At 35.7% G+C, this 19,346-nt stretch overlaps 1 protein-coding gene and 1 long non-coding RNA gene across 7 annotated transcripts in view; one reads left to right on the forward strand and one right to left on the reverse strand.

The window, feature by feature from the left end:
- Positions 1-5,773, reverse strand: part of LOC103007515 (uncharacterized) — a 39,723-nt gene extending 33,950 nt beyond the window's left edge. Inside the window, exon 1 of the long non-coding RNA XR_451636.2 lies at positions 5,429-5,773. This is a non-coding gene — a long non-coding RNA (uncharacterized LOC103007515). The remainder of the gene's footprint in view (positions 1-5,428) is intronic.
- WDR17 (WD repeat domain 17) overlaps positions 1-19,346 on the forward strand; it is a 95,790-nt gene that overhangs the window by 61,048 nt on the left and 15,396 nt on the right. For 5 of the 6 annotated variants that reach the window (XR_009006533.1, XM_057537347.1, XM_057537348.1 and 2 more), the window contains 12 exons: positions 636-718; positions 2,417-2,503; positions 5,940-6,104; positions 7,574-7,776; positions 8,838-8,987; positions 9,075-9,205; positions 9,930-10,055; positions 11,082-11,237; positions 13,965-14,029; positions 16,671-16,803; positions 17,277-17,368; positions 18,670-18,769. Coding sequence is in view for 5 of the 6 variants with exons in the window: in XM_057537347.1 (XP_057393330.1) it covers positions 636-718; positions 2,417-2,503; positions 5,940-6,104; positions 7,574-7,776; positions 8,838-8,987; positions 9,075-9,205; positions 9,930-10,055; positions 11,082-11,237; positions 13,965-14,029; positions 16,671-16,803; positions 17,277-17,368; positions 18,670-18,769 (1,491 nt within the window). In the remaining variant the exon portion in view is untranslated. The remainder of the gene's footprint in view (positions 1-635; positions 719-2,416; positions 2,504-5,939; positions 6,105-7,573; positions 7,777-8,837; positions 8,988-9,074; positions 9,206-9,929; positions 10,056-11,081; positions 11,238-13,964; positions 14,030-16,670; positions 16,804-17,276; positions 17,369-18,669; positions 18,770-19,346) is intronic. The other variant, XM_057537349.1, reaches the window with a different exon arrangement.

Here is a 19,346-nt window from a genome sequence, read left to right on the forward strand (position 1 = left end):
CCCATTACCTAGTTGATGAATGACATTCCTATCTGTAAAATATATTCTTTGTGTTTTTAAAAATTCTCATCATACCAGCTGTGACTGTATACCTTTACCCTTTCCCAGTCCAAGAATACAGATAAATATAGAGTACAGGTAAATACAGAGTGATTTGTTATAATAATAACCTTAAACCTTCTTTGTTTCATAAAAATAAAATTTTGAAATTTAGAAGAACAATCAATAATAACAGCTGCTTGCAGCATCTCTTATACTGTAGTTTTAGGAGCCTAAATGGGTTAGAAAGCAGATAGATAACTATCTTCATCTCCAGAAGGGCTTTTACAGAAAAAGGTATTAAGCTATTAAGCAGAGCTTAATTCTACATATGGCTGAGGAAGCAGATTCTGGGTCTTTACCAGTGTCCACAGAATGGAAATTATGTCTTAAAACAATAGTTTTGTTTCTTAAGTGTTGACAGCGTTACACATTCTTTAAAGTATGTATTCGGCTTTCTGCTGTTGACAATAGTGTCTCTGTAGCATCATCTAGAGCAAGTTCCTAATAGAAAAGTAATATTAGAAGAAGTAAATAAATAAGAGGAAAAAGGGGTGAATTATTTCTTATTGATAGGTATTTTACATTTTTTGAAGCATGGAAAAAATGGAATATTCTGCATTGCCTGGAGTCATAAAGATTCCAAAAGAATAGCAACCTGCAGTGGTGATGGTTACTGGTAAGTACTATGTATGAAATTACACTGTTTATAAAAGATACATTTGATAATATCAACTGTATCATGTTAGCACATACATTAAAATATTCGATGAGCTTCCATTTGTACAGCTCTACCTACTATCATAAATATTATTTATAAGCCCACATAGGCACATGCAACATTGCTATGATATATCAGTAATAAATAACAATGCAATGATGTTTAAAAATAAACAAACCACTAATTCTTTCTAAATGAACATACTACTCGAATTTTAACTAAAATACTGTGACTTGCCTCAAAGAAACTTAAAGGACTTTCACAGAGTCTAATTTTCATCACATTTTGAGGGAGTGGTATTTCAGTTTCGCAAGTGATTAAAGAGGTATCAAGTACTCTAGAAGCTTGTTCACAGTAGGTGTTATTATTTAAAAAAGGATAAAAAAGGCTTTGTAAGGAGGAATAAGGTCATGCCTGTGGGAAATGCCTATTTTTAGAAAGTGACTAACTTCTCAGAAATATGTGCTTTCTTAATTCTGTTGAGTCCCAGGAAAAAGTAGGCTTCCAAGAAATATATGTAAGGGAAGAATTGCCTTTGAGTTAAAAAAAATGTTTTTAATCCAGTGGTGCTACCCTATAGCTATAGGTATTGTCATCTTTGACAGGTAGTATAAGCACTTATGGTTGTTGAGAAGTAGTAAAGTTTATCTCCTCTTAGGTTTTGCTATACCCAGCCCAAAATCTTCTCATCCTCACTTTTTAATTTCAGTGGAAAATACAGTAGTTATGGAAACCAAAGATCTTTACCAAGAAGTTAAAATTTTCAGAAACAACATTTAGTGATTTTTTCCCTTGAAAATGACTATTTGCTAATTGATACATACCAAAATACGAAAGATGTATGTAAGAGTTTTTTGACTAGGTGATACACGATTAGCTTTACCTTATTCTCAGGGCATTACTTATTTGATAAATACCACAGTCAATGACTAAATATTTGGAAGCGTAGGTCACCACCACTAACCAGTAACCTCAAAAGTTTTGGTGGGCCTAGTGATGTTTTAAAAGGGTCTTTTCCAAAGACTTTTAAAACTTTGCAATATGTTAATTTATACACAGCTTTGTGTCCCTAATGGAATCAATAGCCCTTGCACTATGGTAATATTATAGGAAGGTATTAGAGCTTCTTTTGTTTTTGCAGTGAAAGTATATAGGATCTGTTTCGGGAGAAGGGGTCCTCTGAATTTCTAGTTGTATCACTTAAAACATGCCACAAAAATATTATATGTCTTGCAGTTGGTGTAATAGTGCATGCAACCAACACTATAAATGAGTTGTTTTAAGCATACATTTTGAACTGTTAAATTTTGAACTGTTAAATTTTGAAGCTGAAATCTAATGCATATGTTTTAAAATATATGTATTAAACTATGTATTTCCCTAATTAAAAATATAAGAAATAGTTTCTAAATAAAAATGTATCTCCTTTAAATTGGTTTCAGTGGGTTACCATAATTAATACTATGTGATATAAATATCCTTACTCATAATTGGTAATATTATTTACACAGTACTTTTAAATGTTCCTTGTGCTTTGCAGACAAGGTCTCTTTCCTAAAACACTTATGTTCGAATTTTACAGCTCTGGCTTTCTTCCCTTGAATGAGGTATTTAGACTGTTGTAATTTTCTATTAATATATTATACTTAATTTCAGTATTATTCGAACAGTTGATGGTAAAGTACTACACAAATACAAACATCCAGCTGCAGTGTTTGGTTGTGATTGGAGCCAAAACAACAGGTAAGTATTTTTTCCGGAAATAAGTAATAATTACATTTCAGAGATTCTGAATAGCCATAAAGTTTAATGTTATTTCCACAGGTAATATTCATGACTCTTTTTAGGTAATATTCCCTTTGCCTAGCCTTGTAATTGCATGTGTAACCGTCTGTTTTTATTCCGTGAGGTTTTTATATGATTTAGAAATACTGATTTCCAACTTTCAAGCTATTTCCTGCTGCTTTAAGGAAAAGCATATGACTAACTAATGAAACTTGGAAATCAGTCCAATCTGTGTGTGTCTTCTGAGAAACATGGCCCTTCCTCTGAACCCTTTTTAGGAATCCGTGCAATGGTATTTTGTTCCCCGTGACTTTCCATTGCCCCCACCTAATGCAAATGCCACGGCCTTGGGTGATTTCCCATGACACGGAACTTAGAATGGTTTTGAAAGGTCAACCTTGCTTAAGAGCCTGGCATTAAAGATCAGCTTAGGTTTAAAAATTAATCCAAGTCAAACCTCCACTAAAATTGATCCTTTAAGTCACTGCACTTCCAAGAATCTTGTGTTTCAAACCTCTCTTTGATGGGATATAAATTATATTAAAAAATTCAAACTTTCTTTAAATATTGTGAAAACAATGTGCATTATGCTTTTCCATATTAGAGTTGTAAAATATACATACTAAAATATTAAAACCTTATTACACTGTGTTCTGAGTCAAATCACATATTATACAAAATGATGGATCTATGAGTTTCTTCCAGTAAATATAGAAGCATTTATTACACACAGTTACAGGTTCTTTTTTTTTTTAAATTATTTTTTTTATGTGGACCATTTTTAAAGTCTTTATTGAATTTATTACAATATTGCTTCTGCTTTATGTTTTGGTTTTTTTGGCCCCAAGGCATGTGGGATCTTAGCTTCCCGACGGGGGATTGAACCCATACCCCCCTGCATTGGAGGACGAAGTCTTAACCATGGACTGCCAGGGAGGTCCCAGGTTAGAGGCTCTAAAATGAGCTTGTGACCAGCTCTTCCGTAGTATTTCCCATCTCAGTGGCCTGAAAATGCAAACAACAAACTGCTAAAGCCCAAATCCTTGACCTCTTCTTTTAGACCTTATCATCTCTCAATTTTCACTTCCAGCCAGCCATCAATTCCTGTCATATCCTCCATCTAAATATCCTTCTTTACCCAACCATCCCTCCAGCGACTAAACTAATGACATTTGTCTGTTTTGGGACTTATGCAAAAGTCTTCTAAATCAATTCCAGAATTCACACCTTTCGTCACCACTTCCTCTCTCTGTGTTCTCTAGGTTGCTGTCAGAGTAAGCGTTGAAAACCACAGATGTGAGCACTGCATTCTCCTGCTTAAATCCTTCAACAGTTTCCCATTGATCTTGGATAATGTGCAGAATCTTAGCCAGTCCTACAAGGGAGTCCCTGTATAATCCCATTCCTTTGTACTTTAGTATCACATTACAAGCCTTGCTCCCCTTGTTCCTTACATCCAGCCACAGTGGCTTTGGACTTCTTGAACCAGCCAGCTCGTTTTCACCTCAAGGCTTTCACTCCTGTTTCCCCTTCCATCTAGGCTTCTACTTCCCACCCACCCCATAGAACTCCTCCCAACCCGGGCCGGATATAAGTAACTTCTCCCTATCCTTCAGCTCTCAGCTCAAAAAACCGCTTTTGGAGAAAAGTCTTCCCTGACCCCCATATTAGGTAAATTTCCCCTATGGTATAATAAGCCTTGGGTGCACTTAACATCATAAAATTAAGTTTTATTTGTGAATTGGCTGCTTCGTCCTCTAAAATGTAAGCTCCATGAGATCAGCAGTGGTTATCTATTTTTAGCAGTATATTCTTAGCAAAACACTGTACTTCTGACCTTCACTATCCCTTGAAAAAAACATGTTTAATAAATATTTGTTGAATATAAAAATGAGTAGAATTACCTTGCATATGATCAACAGAACAGTTCCACATTCTTATTTCTGTTTTATAGGGTTAATAAGAATTTGACCGGTAGGAAAAAAAATTAGAAATTAATGCAGTATGCCTTGTTGGTTAAGAAAACTTTTTTTTAAAAAAAGTCCTTTATACTTAACTACTGTGTCTACTACCAAGCCTACCTAATAAATTTCATTTTTCATTTTAAAATTTCACTTTTATTTTTAAAAATCTTTTCTAAATGTTCTAATTTCTGTATTTATATTCCACTTAGCATCCTAGGAGATGAGTGAAAAACACCTTAAACTTATAAAAGTTTATTCGTAAGATATTTCCGAATTTATAATTTGGATGTCTGTATGTACCTTCTTTGAATATTTTTTCATTTCTAAGATTTTATCTTTATGTGTCTGCATAGACATATATACAGAAATATGCTCGTGTATATGTGTAAATATTTGTATTATGCAAAATACATTTTCCCACATAGAGGAATGGGTTGTTTATCAGTGGGCCTTGGGCACATGTAATCTACACATTATAGATTGGCATGCAGTTTACAAACTGGTGTATTTCTGCATGTAAGGTTAAATAAATATAGGTATTACAACCCATGCGACAAAAGTCAACAATTTGAAGTTTGGAGAAGGTTTTGATAACAGCTGGGTCCAAAACGTGTAACTTCCCCTCTTTACCTTTAAAGCCTGGGGACTGTTTATACGGTTGTTAATGTTCCTCCGGGAGACTGTTCTGGCTGGTACCTGATGCCACAGGTCTGCCTGGTACTCGAATTCCGTTGGGAACAGTATTCCAGGCATGACAGCTAGGGTGCAAATAGTTGCTTAGCTATCTCACTCTCTTAGAGATAATGAGCCAAGATCATTAAAAGATCAGATCCACATATTATATTCCCAGAGGATTCTGTTGGATCAAACCGTTAAGCATCTCATCAAAGAGAATTGGAAAACCAGGAATGTGACTTACTGTCAGATGAAACGACCCTGGTTCTGCGGGGAGCTTTCCAAGCACACTTCTAGGGGAAACATTGCTATTTATATCCCTACCACAACAAAATTTACCAACGGTCAGGGCATGTAGTTATTAATAACGTGCCTACCAGCAATTAAGCAAATCTCAATCACTGACCATTCAGGACCCTTCTTAAGACCCAATAGTTGCAAAATATAAAGGTCTGAGAAATACTAAAGTTATGAATCTGGACATCTGGAAAAAGAATGTATAGAAATAACTGTACCATTATCTCTCATAAATAAAATAAAAACACAACTGATTGAAAGGGAACATTGAGAAACTCTTTCTGTACTAGAGCAGTTGCTGTAAATGATGTTTTTACTTATGTAAGTTTTTAGTGTAACTTCATTAAGGGAGCAAAATATTCTCGTTTTAGAAGTTAGAACTGTGTGCATTTAAAAACTATCAGTAACAAATAATATCAAACTTTTTATTTTTTAATGTGCCGTGGGTGATATTTCAGAGACATGATAGCCACTGGCTGTGAAGACAAAAATGTTCGTGTCTATTATGTGACCACCAGTTCCGACCAACCACTGAAAGTGTTTAGTGGGCACACAGAGAAAGTGTTCCATGTTAGGTGGTCTCCTCTGAGGGAGGGAATTCTTTGCAGCGGCTCTGATGATGGGTATGTATTTTTGGATTCTAATTTTCTAGTCCTAAAAATCATAAGCTTGTAATTTTCTAGAAATGTACTTATTTATATGATCCAACGTGTATGTGGAACTATTTTAAATATGTACTTAACAAGTAGGCAGTTAACAAGTATCTAATTGCATCCAACTACAAGTAAATTAAATCTTTCCATACTTAGCATCTTATTCATGATTTCTATTTCCTTATTTATTGTACTTGCAGTAGATGCTTATTTCTCTCTTATCAGGAACAAAGTTAACAAATCTGTTGGGAAAGGGAAAAACGTCTGAAACAATAAACCTTTGTAAAATGTAGAGACGAGTTTATTTTTAATAATGTTCCCATATTTAATGTGGAAAACAGCTGTACTCTGTTTTCATTAAGAATGGAATAAAAGAAGATGATTATATATGTTAGCATGAAAAGAAGATATTTTAGAAATGAGAGTGACTTAACATTTTTTTCTGGGTTTATGAAAGTTTCTGAAATCTTGTCTATATTTTATATCCAGACAAGATACATTTGCATGGTACAGTTTGGGCTGTTTGAATATGAGATAAATTTAGGTAAGAAAGATCTTACTTGGTGCAAGTAAAAGTTGTAGTATATAGTAACCACATTATCCTGTCCTGGTATAAAGGGGAAAAAGAAAGGAGTCTTTTTATATATAGCAGAAAGAGATATGCCTTAAGAAATAAAATATGTGGTGTGTCTCCTAATAGTGTAATATAACCTTTGGAGTATTAATATTTTGATATTTTTCAGGTTTACATAAATCTTTAACTAAGATTATTATGAATTGCCCAAGCAGAGTTGGCATTTGGAGGTCTTAAATTGATTTTGAGTTCAAATTGTCCTTCAGTAACATTTGTACTCTACACAATCAGTAGATTCAAGTAATATTATGAACCCATTTATATTTAAATTTTGTACTTGATCTGAGAGTGATTCCACAGACTAAGAAACTTATTTAACTGACAAAAACATGAAGTGTTTCCTATATTGATAAAAGCATAGATACGAATTGATTTTTCAAATAATACCCATCATCATACATGCTGTATTTTCATGTTATACAAATTGAGTGCTCTTAAATTATTGTATACATGTTGTTAGTCATATTTTTCTTTGGCTTTATCTGCTCTGGATATTTTATTTTAAGAAATCAATTTTTTAAACACATAAACTGCGAATCATATATTTAGTATCGGGGGTTAATGACCAGTAAAAGGAAGGAAAGAATATTGGAATAGGATGGCTCTAGCCTAGTTAATTATTCATTTTAAAATAAATAAAATTCATTTTTATTTGCTATAAAGAAGAGAATCATAACATATACTGAAACATAAAATGTTTTTTCAGTATACTAAGAAATAATCATTGTGTTCCATTAAGAATATACTGATACTCTAGATAAATTATAACTTGGATGGTATTATATATATAATATTCTGTTTTCAGTTCTGTTCGAATCTGGGATTATACTCAAGACGCATGCATAAACATTCTTAGAGGACACACGGCACCTGTGCGGGGATTAATGTGGAATACTGAGATCCCATACCTACTAATATCTGGCAGCTGGGACTACACTATAAAAGTGTGGGACACTCGGGAAGGAACTTGTTTGGATACCGTGTACGATCATGGTGCAGATGTATACGGTAAAGTGTTTTTCATGTACTTTTAAGTTTTGCTATATTAATGATTATAATTTCTGAGCAAGACAGTATTTCTGAAGAAGTCTTACAGTGTTTCATTTTGAAATAACATTTATCTTAGTAGAACGTATACATGCTTACTATTTAAATATCAGAATACACAGAAGATAATAGAAAATGTCATCAGAAATAATCAGAAAATAACTCTTGTTAGCACTGTGGTGTCTTTCTCTCTATCCCTGTAGAGAAACAGACACACACACACACACACACACACACACACACGCACGCACACATATACCCTTGCACATATTCTCATGTATGGCTTGGATTTTTCTCCGTTACCTTACCATCACCCCAAACGTAAGTTGTAAAACAGGAAATCCTTAATAACTTAGGTATGATGTAGTTAGCCATTCCTTTACCTCTATTTTTGGATATTTGGGGCAATGTTTTGTTTCTTAATATAGTACAAATTTTTTTACTATAAATGAGTTGGGAATGGAAAATCAGATTCCTTACCTTTTGCACATCATTTTACTCTCATTTGTAGCACCCGAACCTCGATGGGGTTGAGTAGGTAAATTAAGAATGCAAAAATGATTATTGAGAGCAGTTAACCCTAACCTAGTCATTGTATCCAGTGGCCTTTTAGTTACTGCAGTGCGGGACTGAGTGTGGGAGAGAATCCCATTTCCGGACATTCTAAAATGAAAGGTCCTCAAGTCTTTCTTTATCGTGTAATGAGAACATCCACCCATACCTGGATCACTGTGTATTCCATGGGTATGACAGTCAGCTTGCTGATACCCCAACTGAAATGTAATTTCAACACTTTCATCCAGGACCATCTGCTTTCTAATAATTATTCAACTCTGTATTCATGTCTACAGAAGATGCTAAATACATTTTTTTACATCCTTGTATTGTTTTCAGCCAAGACAGAAATGTTATTTAAAACACTTCTCCACAACTTCAGTTCTGTGGAAGGGTTAGGAGGTACAGATCAATAAAACATATTTTTCAGTGCTTCCTTTAGTAAATGGCTTTATTTCTTCCATCAGGTTTAACATGCCACCCACGTCGCCCCTTCACTATGGCCTCGTGCTCCCGGGACTCTACAGTGAGACTCTGGTCATTAACGCCGTTAATCACTCCTTTACAAATAAATATTCTGGCAGATAGATCCTGGGAAGAAATTATCGGGAACACTGGTATGGAAACTCTGCCTGTGTTAGATCGTCTTTCTAAATACGATTCTATAAGCGCTCTTTTCTCACTGAGTTGTGTCTCTTCTCCAGATTGTGCTGTAGAGCAAGGCATGCCCCCTCTGCTGTGCGGCAAAGTGTCAAGAGATATCAAACAGGAGGTAGAGAAACTAAGTGGTAACCCTCGTGTGAAAAAACTGAGATGGTTTTCAGAATGTTTATCAGTGAGTGTTATAGGAATTAAATGTGAAAATTTCCCCTTTAGCCAAAGTGAATCATGACAACCTTTTGTCATTAAGTGATCACATATTTACATGTGTCATCCGAGTGTAAGAAAGCAAATGGTCCATAAGTTGTGAGGGCAATGAGACATTAAAAAGGAGACAGAAGAAGGCAATTCGCTGTTGCCACCCTACTAACACTGATAAAATCGATCATTGACTAATCAGTAGCATTTCTGACAGCCTTTAGGGCCCTTCAGCTACCCATCTACCTCCTAACTTGTCAGCTGCTGCCGTGTGGTCTTCATCTGTCTGCTTTTATAGCATGCTTCCTTACCTTCTATTCTGGCCCTCTACTATATACATTTGAAAATATCCAGAATTTTCATATTATACCCCACACGCTTATACACGCACATTTGTATGTATAGAGGCTATTTGCTGGGACCGTGGGTGATTCAAGGATCTTTTGCAACGAATAAAGCTTTTCCCCTCTGGTCCTCAACAGACAATTTGGGTGCATGCATTAATCCAACAAGGATCTCAGAGGGCCTAACAAACAAAAAAAGCAAATGGAAACCAGAAACAATAAATAAGATAGAGTATAGTTATTATCTTGTTAATTTTTCAAGTTAGATATGCCTGCATTATATTTTTAAAGGTGCAAAATGCTGTGGGGTTTTTAATTCACTATTATATCTTTGGATGTTCTGTATCAACTTTTTAGCCTCCGGGTGGCAGTGACAATTTATGGGACTTAGTTGCTGTGATAAAAGGGCAAGATGATAGCTTACTTCCTCAGAACTACTGTAAAGGAATAATGCATTTGAAACATCTGATTACATTCCGAACAGTAAGTAAAGTATGCAGATGTGATGTACTCAAACAAAAAATTTGTGCCTTTTCACTATTAAAATACGAAAATTATTTTTTGCATATATAATTAGAGTTGGTAGACTGAAGTAAGTGAACACTGAGGACATAAACCTTCAGTAAAAACTGATCACGAGAGTATCAATTATTTTGGGAACAGATTAAGGCAGCCATGGTTTTCATAGGTTGAATCTCGTGAAATTCTTCAAAGGTCACCTGGAAAGCCCTTGAAATGCTTTACCTTTACACTGTTACCAGATGATTGTATGTATGGGCTACTCTGATTTTTGTCTCAGAGTCCTACTAGGCTGTATTCTGGGATATATTTTATTAAAACTGATCATATTTTATCCCTTAATGAATTTCAGTACAAAACTACTAGTCACCTTATACATGAAGCAATATGCAGTTCCAACAATAAACTAGTCCTGGGACCAGAAAGAAGAAAAAGCTCTTATATTTGCAATGAAGTATCAATGGGTGACTATTGAATTGTTAGACCATGGAGAGAATCCTGCCAGGGATGTGGATTTGATGGTGACAGGAAGCAGCTATTTTCATAAAGAAGTACCCTTTTAAATCACAAACTGGACACCTAATGACTATAACAGTTACCTATTGATAGTATAGAAACCAATTAGAATAATTTTTAGTTTTTATTTTTAGTTATTTATTTATTTATTATAATATTTTTTCACCAGTTATATACCACTTTATCACTCACTACCTTTTGGCCTCTGGACTTCTGGTGAGTTTTAAGGAAAATGGGATTTAGCCTCTTCCCACCCACACCAGGCATATCCAAGCCCTACTCTTCACCACACCAAAATATTGTGTTTAAAGAGGTATTATATTTTATAGATAAAAAGCATTGATTTAAAAAAATATTTAATTTCCAGTGCTATATGCTTATAAAATATGTATCCATATAATGTTTTTATAATCATCTGTTATCACTAACTGTTGCATAACAAAATTTAGAAAATTTCATTTTCTTCTTAACCAGTCTGAAGCCCAAGAACTAACCACAGTCAAGATGTCTAAATTTGGTGGTGGTATTGGTGTCCCTAATAAAGAGGAAAGACTGAAGGAAGCTGCTGAAATACACTTGCGATTAGGACAGATTCGGAGATACTGTGAGCTGATGGTCGAACTTGGAGAGGTAAAACGTGCTATTAAAGCAAAACCAAGGAGTCTCACACAGTGTTCCAAGTCTCAGTTAGATACTAAGTATCAAGCTTATCTTCTTCCAGGTCTGGTTGGTTCTCTGCCAATCTGATACCAGGGGTCTACCTCAGAGCAGTAGTTATCCAAGTGAGATCCTGGCTAGCAGTATCAGCATGCCTTGCAACTCCTTAGACATGCATTTCCCACCCAAACCTACAGAATCAGGAACTCGGGGGATGGAGCCCAATGATGGGTGCTTTTCGAAGCCCTCCAGCTTCTCTTCCCAACAAGCTAACCTGTGAGAACCACTGTCCTCGACTCTAGTCTTTGATTCCTAAGAAAATCTATGTTGGCTCATCTGCTCCCCGTGAATTCCCCTTGCGAATACTATTTGTCAGGCCCACACTGACCCCCTCTGAGGGTCAGCTGGTGAAGGCACATCGTGATCTTTAGAGAGCACTGAGTCAACAAAACAGAGTTTCCCAAAAAGGCTTGGATGAATCCATTCTATTAAACTTCAGGATGGTTTCCTTTGGGAGATGGGTGGTGACTGAAATAGAGCAAAAGAGGGGAGGGACTTCTGTTCCTTGACCTGGGAGCTGGTTACCTGAGTGTATTCAGTTTGGGAAGATTTCGTGAGCTTTGCATTTTCTTGCGTGTGTACTTTTAGGTCAACAGAAATTCTCCTACCCATGAAAAATAAAAGATTAGATTGACATGGACTCATTCCATGGTTGATAATTTCTGAAAAGCTCTTGGTTAATTAAGTTTATAATTACAAAGCATGATATTAGGACTCTAAAAGAACAATGGCATTGACAAACCTAGTGGCAGGGCAAGAATAAAGACATAGACATAGAAGATGGACTTGAGGACACAGGGGTGGGATGTGGAAGCTGGGGCAAAGTGAAAGTGGCATTGATGTATATACACTGCCAAATGTAAAATAGCTAGTGGGAAGCAGCGCAGAGCACAGGGAGATCAGCTTTGTGACCACCTAGAGGGGTGGGAGGGAGACTCAAGAGGGAGAGGATATGGGGATATATATGTATGCAGATGGCTGATTCACTTTGTTGTACAACAGAAACTAACACAGTATTGTGAAGCAATTATACTCCAATCGAGATCTATTAAAAAAAATAACTTAAAAAAAAGAATACTTATAAATAATATGAAGTAAAACTAAGCAGTAACATTACATTAAACTGTATCAAAATTAAACTTAGCTCACCTTTGTATTTCCCCATACATTAGAGACAAACAATGAATTACTGCTTGATCTAAAATAATAAAGTGTACCATTTAAAAATGTTATTTAAAAGGAACTGCAAACTAAAAAAATATTTAACTTAGGAGCAGTGTGAAATTTTTCTTATGAAGAAATAAAGGTATGACTTAAAAGTAACTTCTTTAACAGGGCACTTCTAGAAAGAATATCAAAAATGAAGGAGAAAAAGAAGAAATAAATTTGGTAGAACAGTGTAATTCTTTATCTTTCTGAGTTATATATTTAGGTGTATATAATTTTAAACTATATTTAATTCCAATTTAATTCAAGATAATTTAATCAGGCATTTACTTGTGTAGCTAATAATTTTGTTGTTGTGCAGTTTCATCAGTGGACTTAATGATCCAAAGAACTGTGCTTACAACCCTTTAGAAATATAGGTGTCCTTATAATTGTTCATGATCACTGCCTTACAAATAGCTTCTATTTCTGTAAAATTGATAGTATGAGATTAGGAAAACATTTATTCTTTTCACTTGCAACACATGTTTTTATTGAAAGAGCTTGGTGATTTTAAAGTTAATTTAATCTACATTTCAATTTCTTTCTTCCATTCATCCCTACTATAATAAAGACGAATTTCCCCAAAAAACATGATTATAAATAATGTAGTGTTAAAAATTCCCTATTGAAAATTTAACCTATTATTTTCAGGCTAATTACGAATTTTCTAGCTTTATTTGCAGTAGAACTTGCCTGTCTTGGAGAGCCTTAATTAAAATGAAGTTTTGATTTATGTAGTGATATTTCAGAATATTTTCTCCTCAGTTCCCTTCTAGACTTGAATTCAGTGAAATCTGTGTCTTCAAACAACAGTCACAATCAGCCGTAATTGAACAGCGAGCTTCTTTTAGTAGCAGTCTAATTTTTAAAATATGAAGAAAGGAATATCAATTATATAGGGAGAGATGACAATAAATAAAATTTATGACAATGAGTAGGGAAAAAATAAAAATAGAAATAAATGCCGTGTTTGTTAAATATAAGTAACAGTGAAATAAAAATTTCAGTGTATATATGACTTTGAAAATAGAACATAGAATACCATAGACCAGATTACTCTGGTGTTGTGTGGGAAGGTGAGTTAGTATATTTTTCAAACTACATACTTTATGTACTACCCCTTCCCCCAAACTCCTTTCTTTTTCTCTCTCTGTTCCCCCCCTTCCCTCCACTGCTCTTTCTTTTTCTGTAGGCTTGGGATTTTCCCTGCTAAATCAGGGAATTTATATATCTTATTTTATTTTAAAATATGGTAATACTTATACTCTAGGGAATGCATGAGATAGTATACAAAAAATATCCCTGGAAATCCAAACACTCTTAATAAAAACTTGTGTTATAAATATGAGTTCATTTTTTAAAAAGTCTGTTAAGAGTTAGCCCGTACAATCAAAATGGGTATGTTTCTGCTCTTCTTTTCTCCTGTTTTAGTGGGACAAAGCCTTGTCAATTGCGCCAGGGGTGTCTGTGAAATACTGGAAGAAGTTGATGCAGAGGTGAGGCAGAGAGTCTATGTCCAAACAGATGTTTTACATTTTGTTAAAATAGAAGCAATATATAAATATGCTAGTAGCCTTTGAGATTTTTTGCTTTTATGTTGTTTTAAATGATAATTGAATTTTATATCTCCTGATACAGTAAATTAAACGAATCGGTTATAAGTCATTCTTATATTTGAGCTGACATCTGATAAGAACAGTGGTGGAAGGCAAATTCCCCCATGTTGACGGAGGAAATGACAGATCAGTCAACATACTCACTGGTTAATGTATTGCTATTGAAATATAAGTGGCAAGATTTTTTGAAGGTTACCAGAAGTTCGTGAAATAGTCATTCTGTAAATAATCTCAGAAATTCTCTCTGTGGACACTAATTCCTGCTGTGTCCTCTGCATGTGTACAAGGCAGTTCTGATGATGAAGAAGAGTTTTACCACTGAACAAGGTTAACCGGATGTCCTTGTTCTAGAATGTAATAAACAAGATTTCTTCTGAGGTGTATTGGTTTCCTAGGGCTGCCATAGGAAAAGACCACAAACTGAGAGCTTAGAACAACAGAAATGTATTCTCTCAGGGCTCTCAAGTTGTCAACAGTGTTGCTTCCTGCAGGAGGTTCTGAGAAGGAATCAGGTCCGTGCTGTCCCCCTGGCTTCTGGTGGTTACCGACAGCCCTTGGCACTGCAGGCTCTGCCTGGTCCTCACATGGCATTATCCCCTGTGCGTCTCTGGGTCCAAATTTCCCCTTTTTAATAAGGATACCAGTCATATCAGATTTAGAGTTTACCCTAATCCAGTAGAGCCCCATCTTAACTTAATTATATCAGCAAAGACTCTATTTCCAAATGAAGTCACATTCACAGGTACTGTGGATTAGGGCTTCCACCATGTATCCTTTGAGGGGGGAACATAGACTGTTCTCTGTTCTGTTCTATTCATTCGTTCCACAAATATTTAGCGCTCACTACGTGCCAGTTACCATAGAGGACTATTTAATGAGTAATTACTTTGCTTCTGGCATTAAAAATGAAAAGTTTGGTTTTCGTTTCATGGGACATGGTTTAGAAAAAATTCAACTTTAACTCACATGTACCAATAAAATCAAGCAGAGACTAAGCATGAAATACAGAAGGATTAACGAATTAGCGGTGGGAAAGTGGACCATTCCCTAGCACCTACTCTCCCCAAGTAAGTTAAGCAATAGCTAGCTCCAGCCCTCAGACTGCAGGCTCCTTAGACTAAGCTCTAAGAATCCAAAGTAATTCTAAGTTCATGTATCTTCTATTGTGTGTACAATTACTACACAATTGTAAATGTCATTGCTCCCACGGAAACCTTAATAAAGTCAGGTTAGCAAAGGGTATTTATTTCACAAAACAATTTTGTTTCAACCTAAGAAACAACAGTCTTTTTCAGTTATCTTTGAAAACCAGCACCTGATTTTCTCTGCTCCTTAGTTCACATGGTGGCCAGAAAATCATGTCCCTGCAACTCCTAAGTTCATGTTTTATGGATCCAGCCATTCAGAAAGATTGGTCGGCAGTCTCTCAGCCCTACTTCTAAATGCCCAGGAAGAGAATATTGTTTCTAAACAGCTATAACAGGGAAATCAGGGTCAGATGGTAAAAGCCTGGTTGTTAGGGAAAACTCCAATGACCCATGAACTGGAGACTGTTAACAGTCATCTAGGCAAACAATAATAAAATTGTTGTTTTATTCTTAAATAAAAAAGTGTCTACTGCACCCACCCAAAAGTTGGCAATTGAAATGGAGTTTAATGCAGGTACCAGCATAAATTAAATATACCAGATTAGTTTTCAGTAAAACTGAGATTAAACGTTAAGAGTGGAATTAATGAGGTTGGTCATTGAGAAAGTAATGGGGACTTAAAACAGGAAAAGAGAAACAGAGACAGACAGACAGACAGACAGTGATGGATGTGGAGAGACAGAGACAGACACATGTATACCCTTCATAACCTCCAAGATCAGGCCCCCGCTCCCCCCTCACATATTGGGAACATTGTTTTTCTTTAAGCTACCTTGCTTGGGGCAAAGCTCCTTAACCCTTTCCAGCATATGAGCACAGCAAAAACATAGCCGGTTATGACAGTGAGTAGGGAAAAAATAAAAACAGAAATAAATTTCATGTTTGTTAAATATAAGTAACTGAAATAAAATTTTCTTGAATTATCCTTTTCAATGATTCTTAGGCTACTTGCATTTAGAGGCTCACCAATCATTGCTGTGCTCACTAAAACACTTAAAATTCTCTGTCTTTAGTGAAGTAGACACCCACATATGCATTAATCCAATTGAGAATAGATGTCCCATCACACATATCTAGGTAACAACTTATCAGAAAGGTATATTCCTTACTTTAATAGCTAAGCTACATTAATTTTAAGACCTGAAATGTTCAGTGCATTTAAAATATGAAAATCTGTAGTTTCCTAAGGGAAAACAAGTACTAACAGTGTTGACTATTTCAGAAAACTTTTGTCCTCCTTATGTGATATGATTATAAATCTAAGTCTTTGTGGATTCTGATGCAAATTTTAGATACTTCAGAGAATCTCAGTCAAACTGAGAACCTTGAAATTACTATGTCATATAAAAAAAACTTTGTTGTTATTTTATTAGGAGGGCTGATCAGTTAATCCAGGAAGATAAGGATGATGTCATTCCATACTGCATAGCCGTTGGCGATGTGAAAAAATTAGTCCATTTTTTTATGTCAAGAGGTCAGCTTAAAGAAGCTCTGCTTGTTGCACAGGTACAAACATGTAACGACACGGGCTGGACACACTGGCAGGGGCGTGTGGGAGGGGGAAGGGCATGTTCACGTGATGGACAGAGTTGTAGATGGCTTGGCTTCTGCCCACCTCCCGACCTTCTTTCTTGGACATTTCAGTCACCCTCTCTTTGCTCTGGCCACACTGAACCTATTTTAGATCTTTAAACATGCAAGCATCTCTGAACTCTGGCCTTTTCTATGCTGCTGAACATTGTATACACTTGAACAACTCTAGTAACCATTCACTTGAAGCTTCATGTTGATACAACAGAGTTCATGGGTTGGTTTTTTGGGTTTTTTTGTTTTTTTTTTTTTAAATTCTAAGGGTATCTCCAAATCGTAGTATAAATTTCAAACATCATTTAAATATACTTTGTTCAAAAGAATATTCTGAAATTGGTCCATTATCAACAGTTAGCTACAGATTAACTAAAGATTGCATTAAATTCCAGGCTGCTTGTGAGGGAAATATGCAAACCTTCCATGTTTCGACACCTAGAGGATCTTCTTATTCTGATGATATCTACAAGGAAGACTTTAACGAGTGAGCGATTCGTTCTTTGTTGGGGATCAATATTTTTTTTGTGGCTGGTTTCCCTTGAGGAGCTTTTGCGAGCCAGGCATTTCATCCTTCTTGGCACGCAGAGGACTCGTCTGTCTCATGTCCTCAACTGCATTTCTCACCACAGCATGCGTCCCTAGACGAGGAGGGAAATGTCAGGCACATAGACACAGCCGCCGCACGTCTTATGTAGCTTCCAGAAAAGCAAACTGCATTTCAGTACAGAAACTGCATATAAAGCACCTAAATCCCTAAAATCTGATCAAACCTGCTGGGGAGGAGAGGCAGTAAAAGTAAGATGTGCTGTTTATTAATGTTTCACCCTAGACTCAGTGTGGATAACGTCTCCCTGCCATCACTGAAAATCCATGACCCTGGTATTAGCACCTGGAAAAACATCTAGGCCTCTTGACATAGACACACTACTATATATAAAATAGATAACTAATAAAGACCTGCTGTATAGCACAGGGAACTCTACTCAATACTCTGTAATAACCTCTATGGGAAAAGAATCTAAAAAAGAGTGAGTATATGTATATGTGTAATTGATTCACTTTGCTGTACAGCAGAAAGTAACACAACATTGTAAACCAACTGTACTCCAATACAGATTTTTTTAAAAATTAGAAAAAATGAAATCCAAATACTTAACGTTTTTAAAAGAAATGGAAATTAGGATTCTCCAGCCTTTTGACCTTTTTCAAATCTAGTAATCTACCTTCCTCTGCGTCTTCTCTTAGCTCCTATCATTGCCCTAGGAAATAGGATATTTAAACTTTTAGGACACTTAACAAGTAAAAATGATCACAAAATCTTAGGCAAATAATGTGTTGGGACTAACGTATTCCTTCCTGGTTTTTTGCTGTTATTCTCTGCCATTTCTAAACTTGGCATTTTAAAGATCTAAAGATTACACCACCCCTGTTTCAGTCACCACCTAAATCTTGAAAAGTTTCTGTTCAACCTGTAATTCTTCTAAGGTTAACTGCCCCTATAGCTGAGGCATAAATTGTTCGATGTAGGATGGGAAATTCTGAAAATTTGGCTTTTCTTCTGAAAAGAAGAAAAATTGCAGGGGAGAGCAGGTAGCCTATCAGCTCATCTGCTAAGAAAGACTGCTTTCCTGATTTTTCCCCCCAAATCAGGCTTTCTACCTAAACCAAGTATATAAAATTAAATCTTGTTTGATCCCTTAAGCAGCTTGTTATAAAAAGGCATCCGTTCACTTTTATGATGACGTCCTTGTTTTTATATCCAGTACGTACACTTTTTCTTCCTAGACTCCTGCAGGAAGCCTGCAGAGAGCTGGCGGAATGGTATTTTCAGGATGGCCGGGCAGTCCTAGCCGCGTGTTGCCACCTTGCTGTGGATAATATCGAGGTACATTTCAAATTGGCTCATGTGAATGAAAAGCTCTTAAGATATGTCATGATGTTTGAGAGGGAATAATGCGGTGACTTTCTATGTAAGATCTGGTTTTTTCATGCTTTCCAAGTCTGAGCGATTACATGCCCAATAAACACAGATAAACTCTACAGACTATGAGATCTTTTTATTTACCTATTTATTTATTTTTATTACAAGAGACATATTTGGAACAACCTTACTTTAAGTATTTCATCATATATGAGAAGCAGTAGTGTGGTAAAGGGAAGAATCATTGGACTTGGACTCAGAATCCCTGACTTTTGAAAGCAGTTATTTTTATACATACTTTAGTATATTCTTCACAAGTTATGTTTTTGAGGTATTTTTCATTTGCGCCTCTAATGTGATAGGAAACCATTAAGTAAAGATGTGGGTTCTATTTTGCATATATCCTTAGCTATATTGGCCTTAAGGGATAATTGATAGTCATTGTACAGTATCGAGGAAGATTTTAAGAATTTACTTTTTCTCTGATAGAGAGACTGAAGGACATGTTGAGGATACTGCAGAGAGACTGTTATTAATTAAT

This window comes from Balaenoptera acutorostrata, chromosome 21 (assembly GCF_949987535.1).
Source record: "Balaenoptera acutorostrata chromosome 21, mBalAcu1.1, whole genome shotgun sequence".
Taxonomy (NCBI): domain Eukaryota; kingdom Metazoa; phylum Chordata; class Mammalia; order Artiodactyla; family Balaenopteridae; genus Balaenoptera; species Balaenoptera acutorostrata.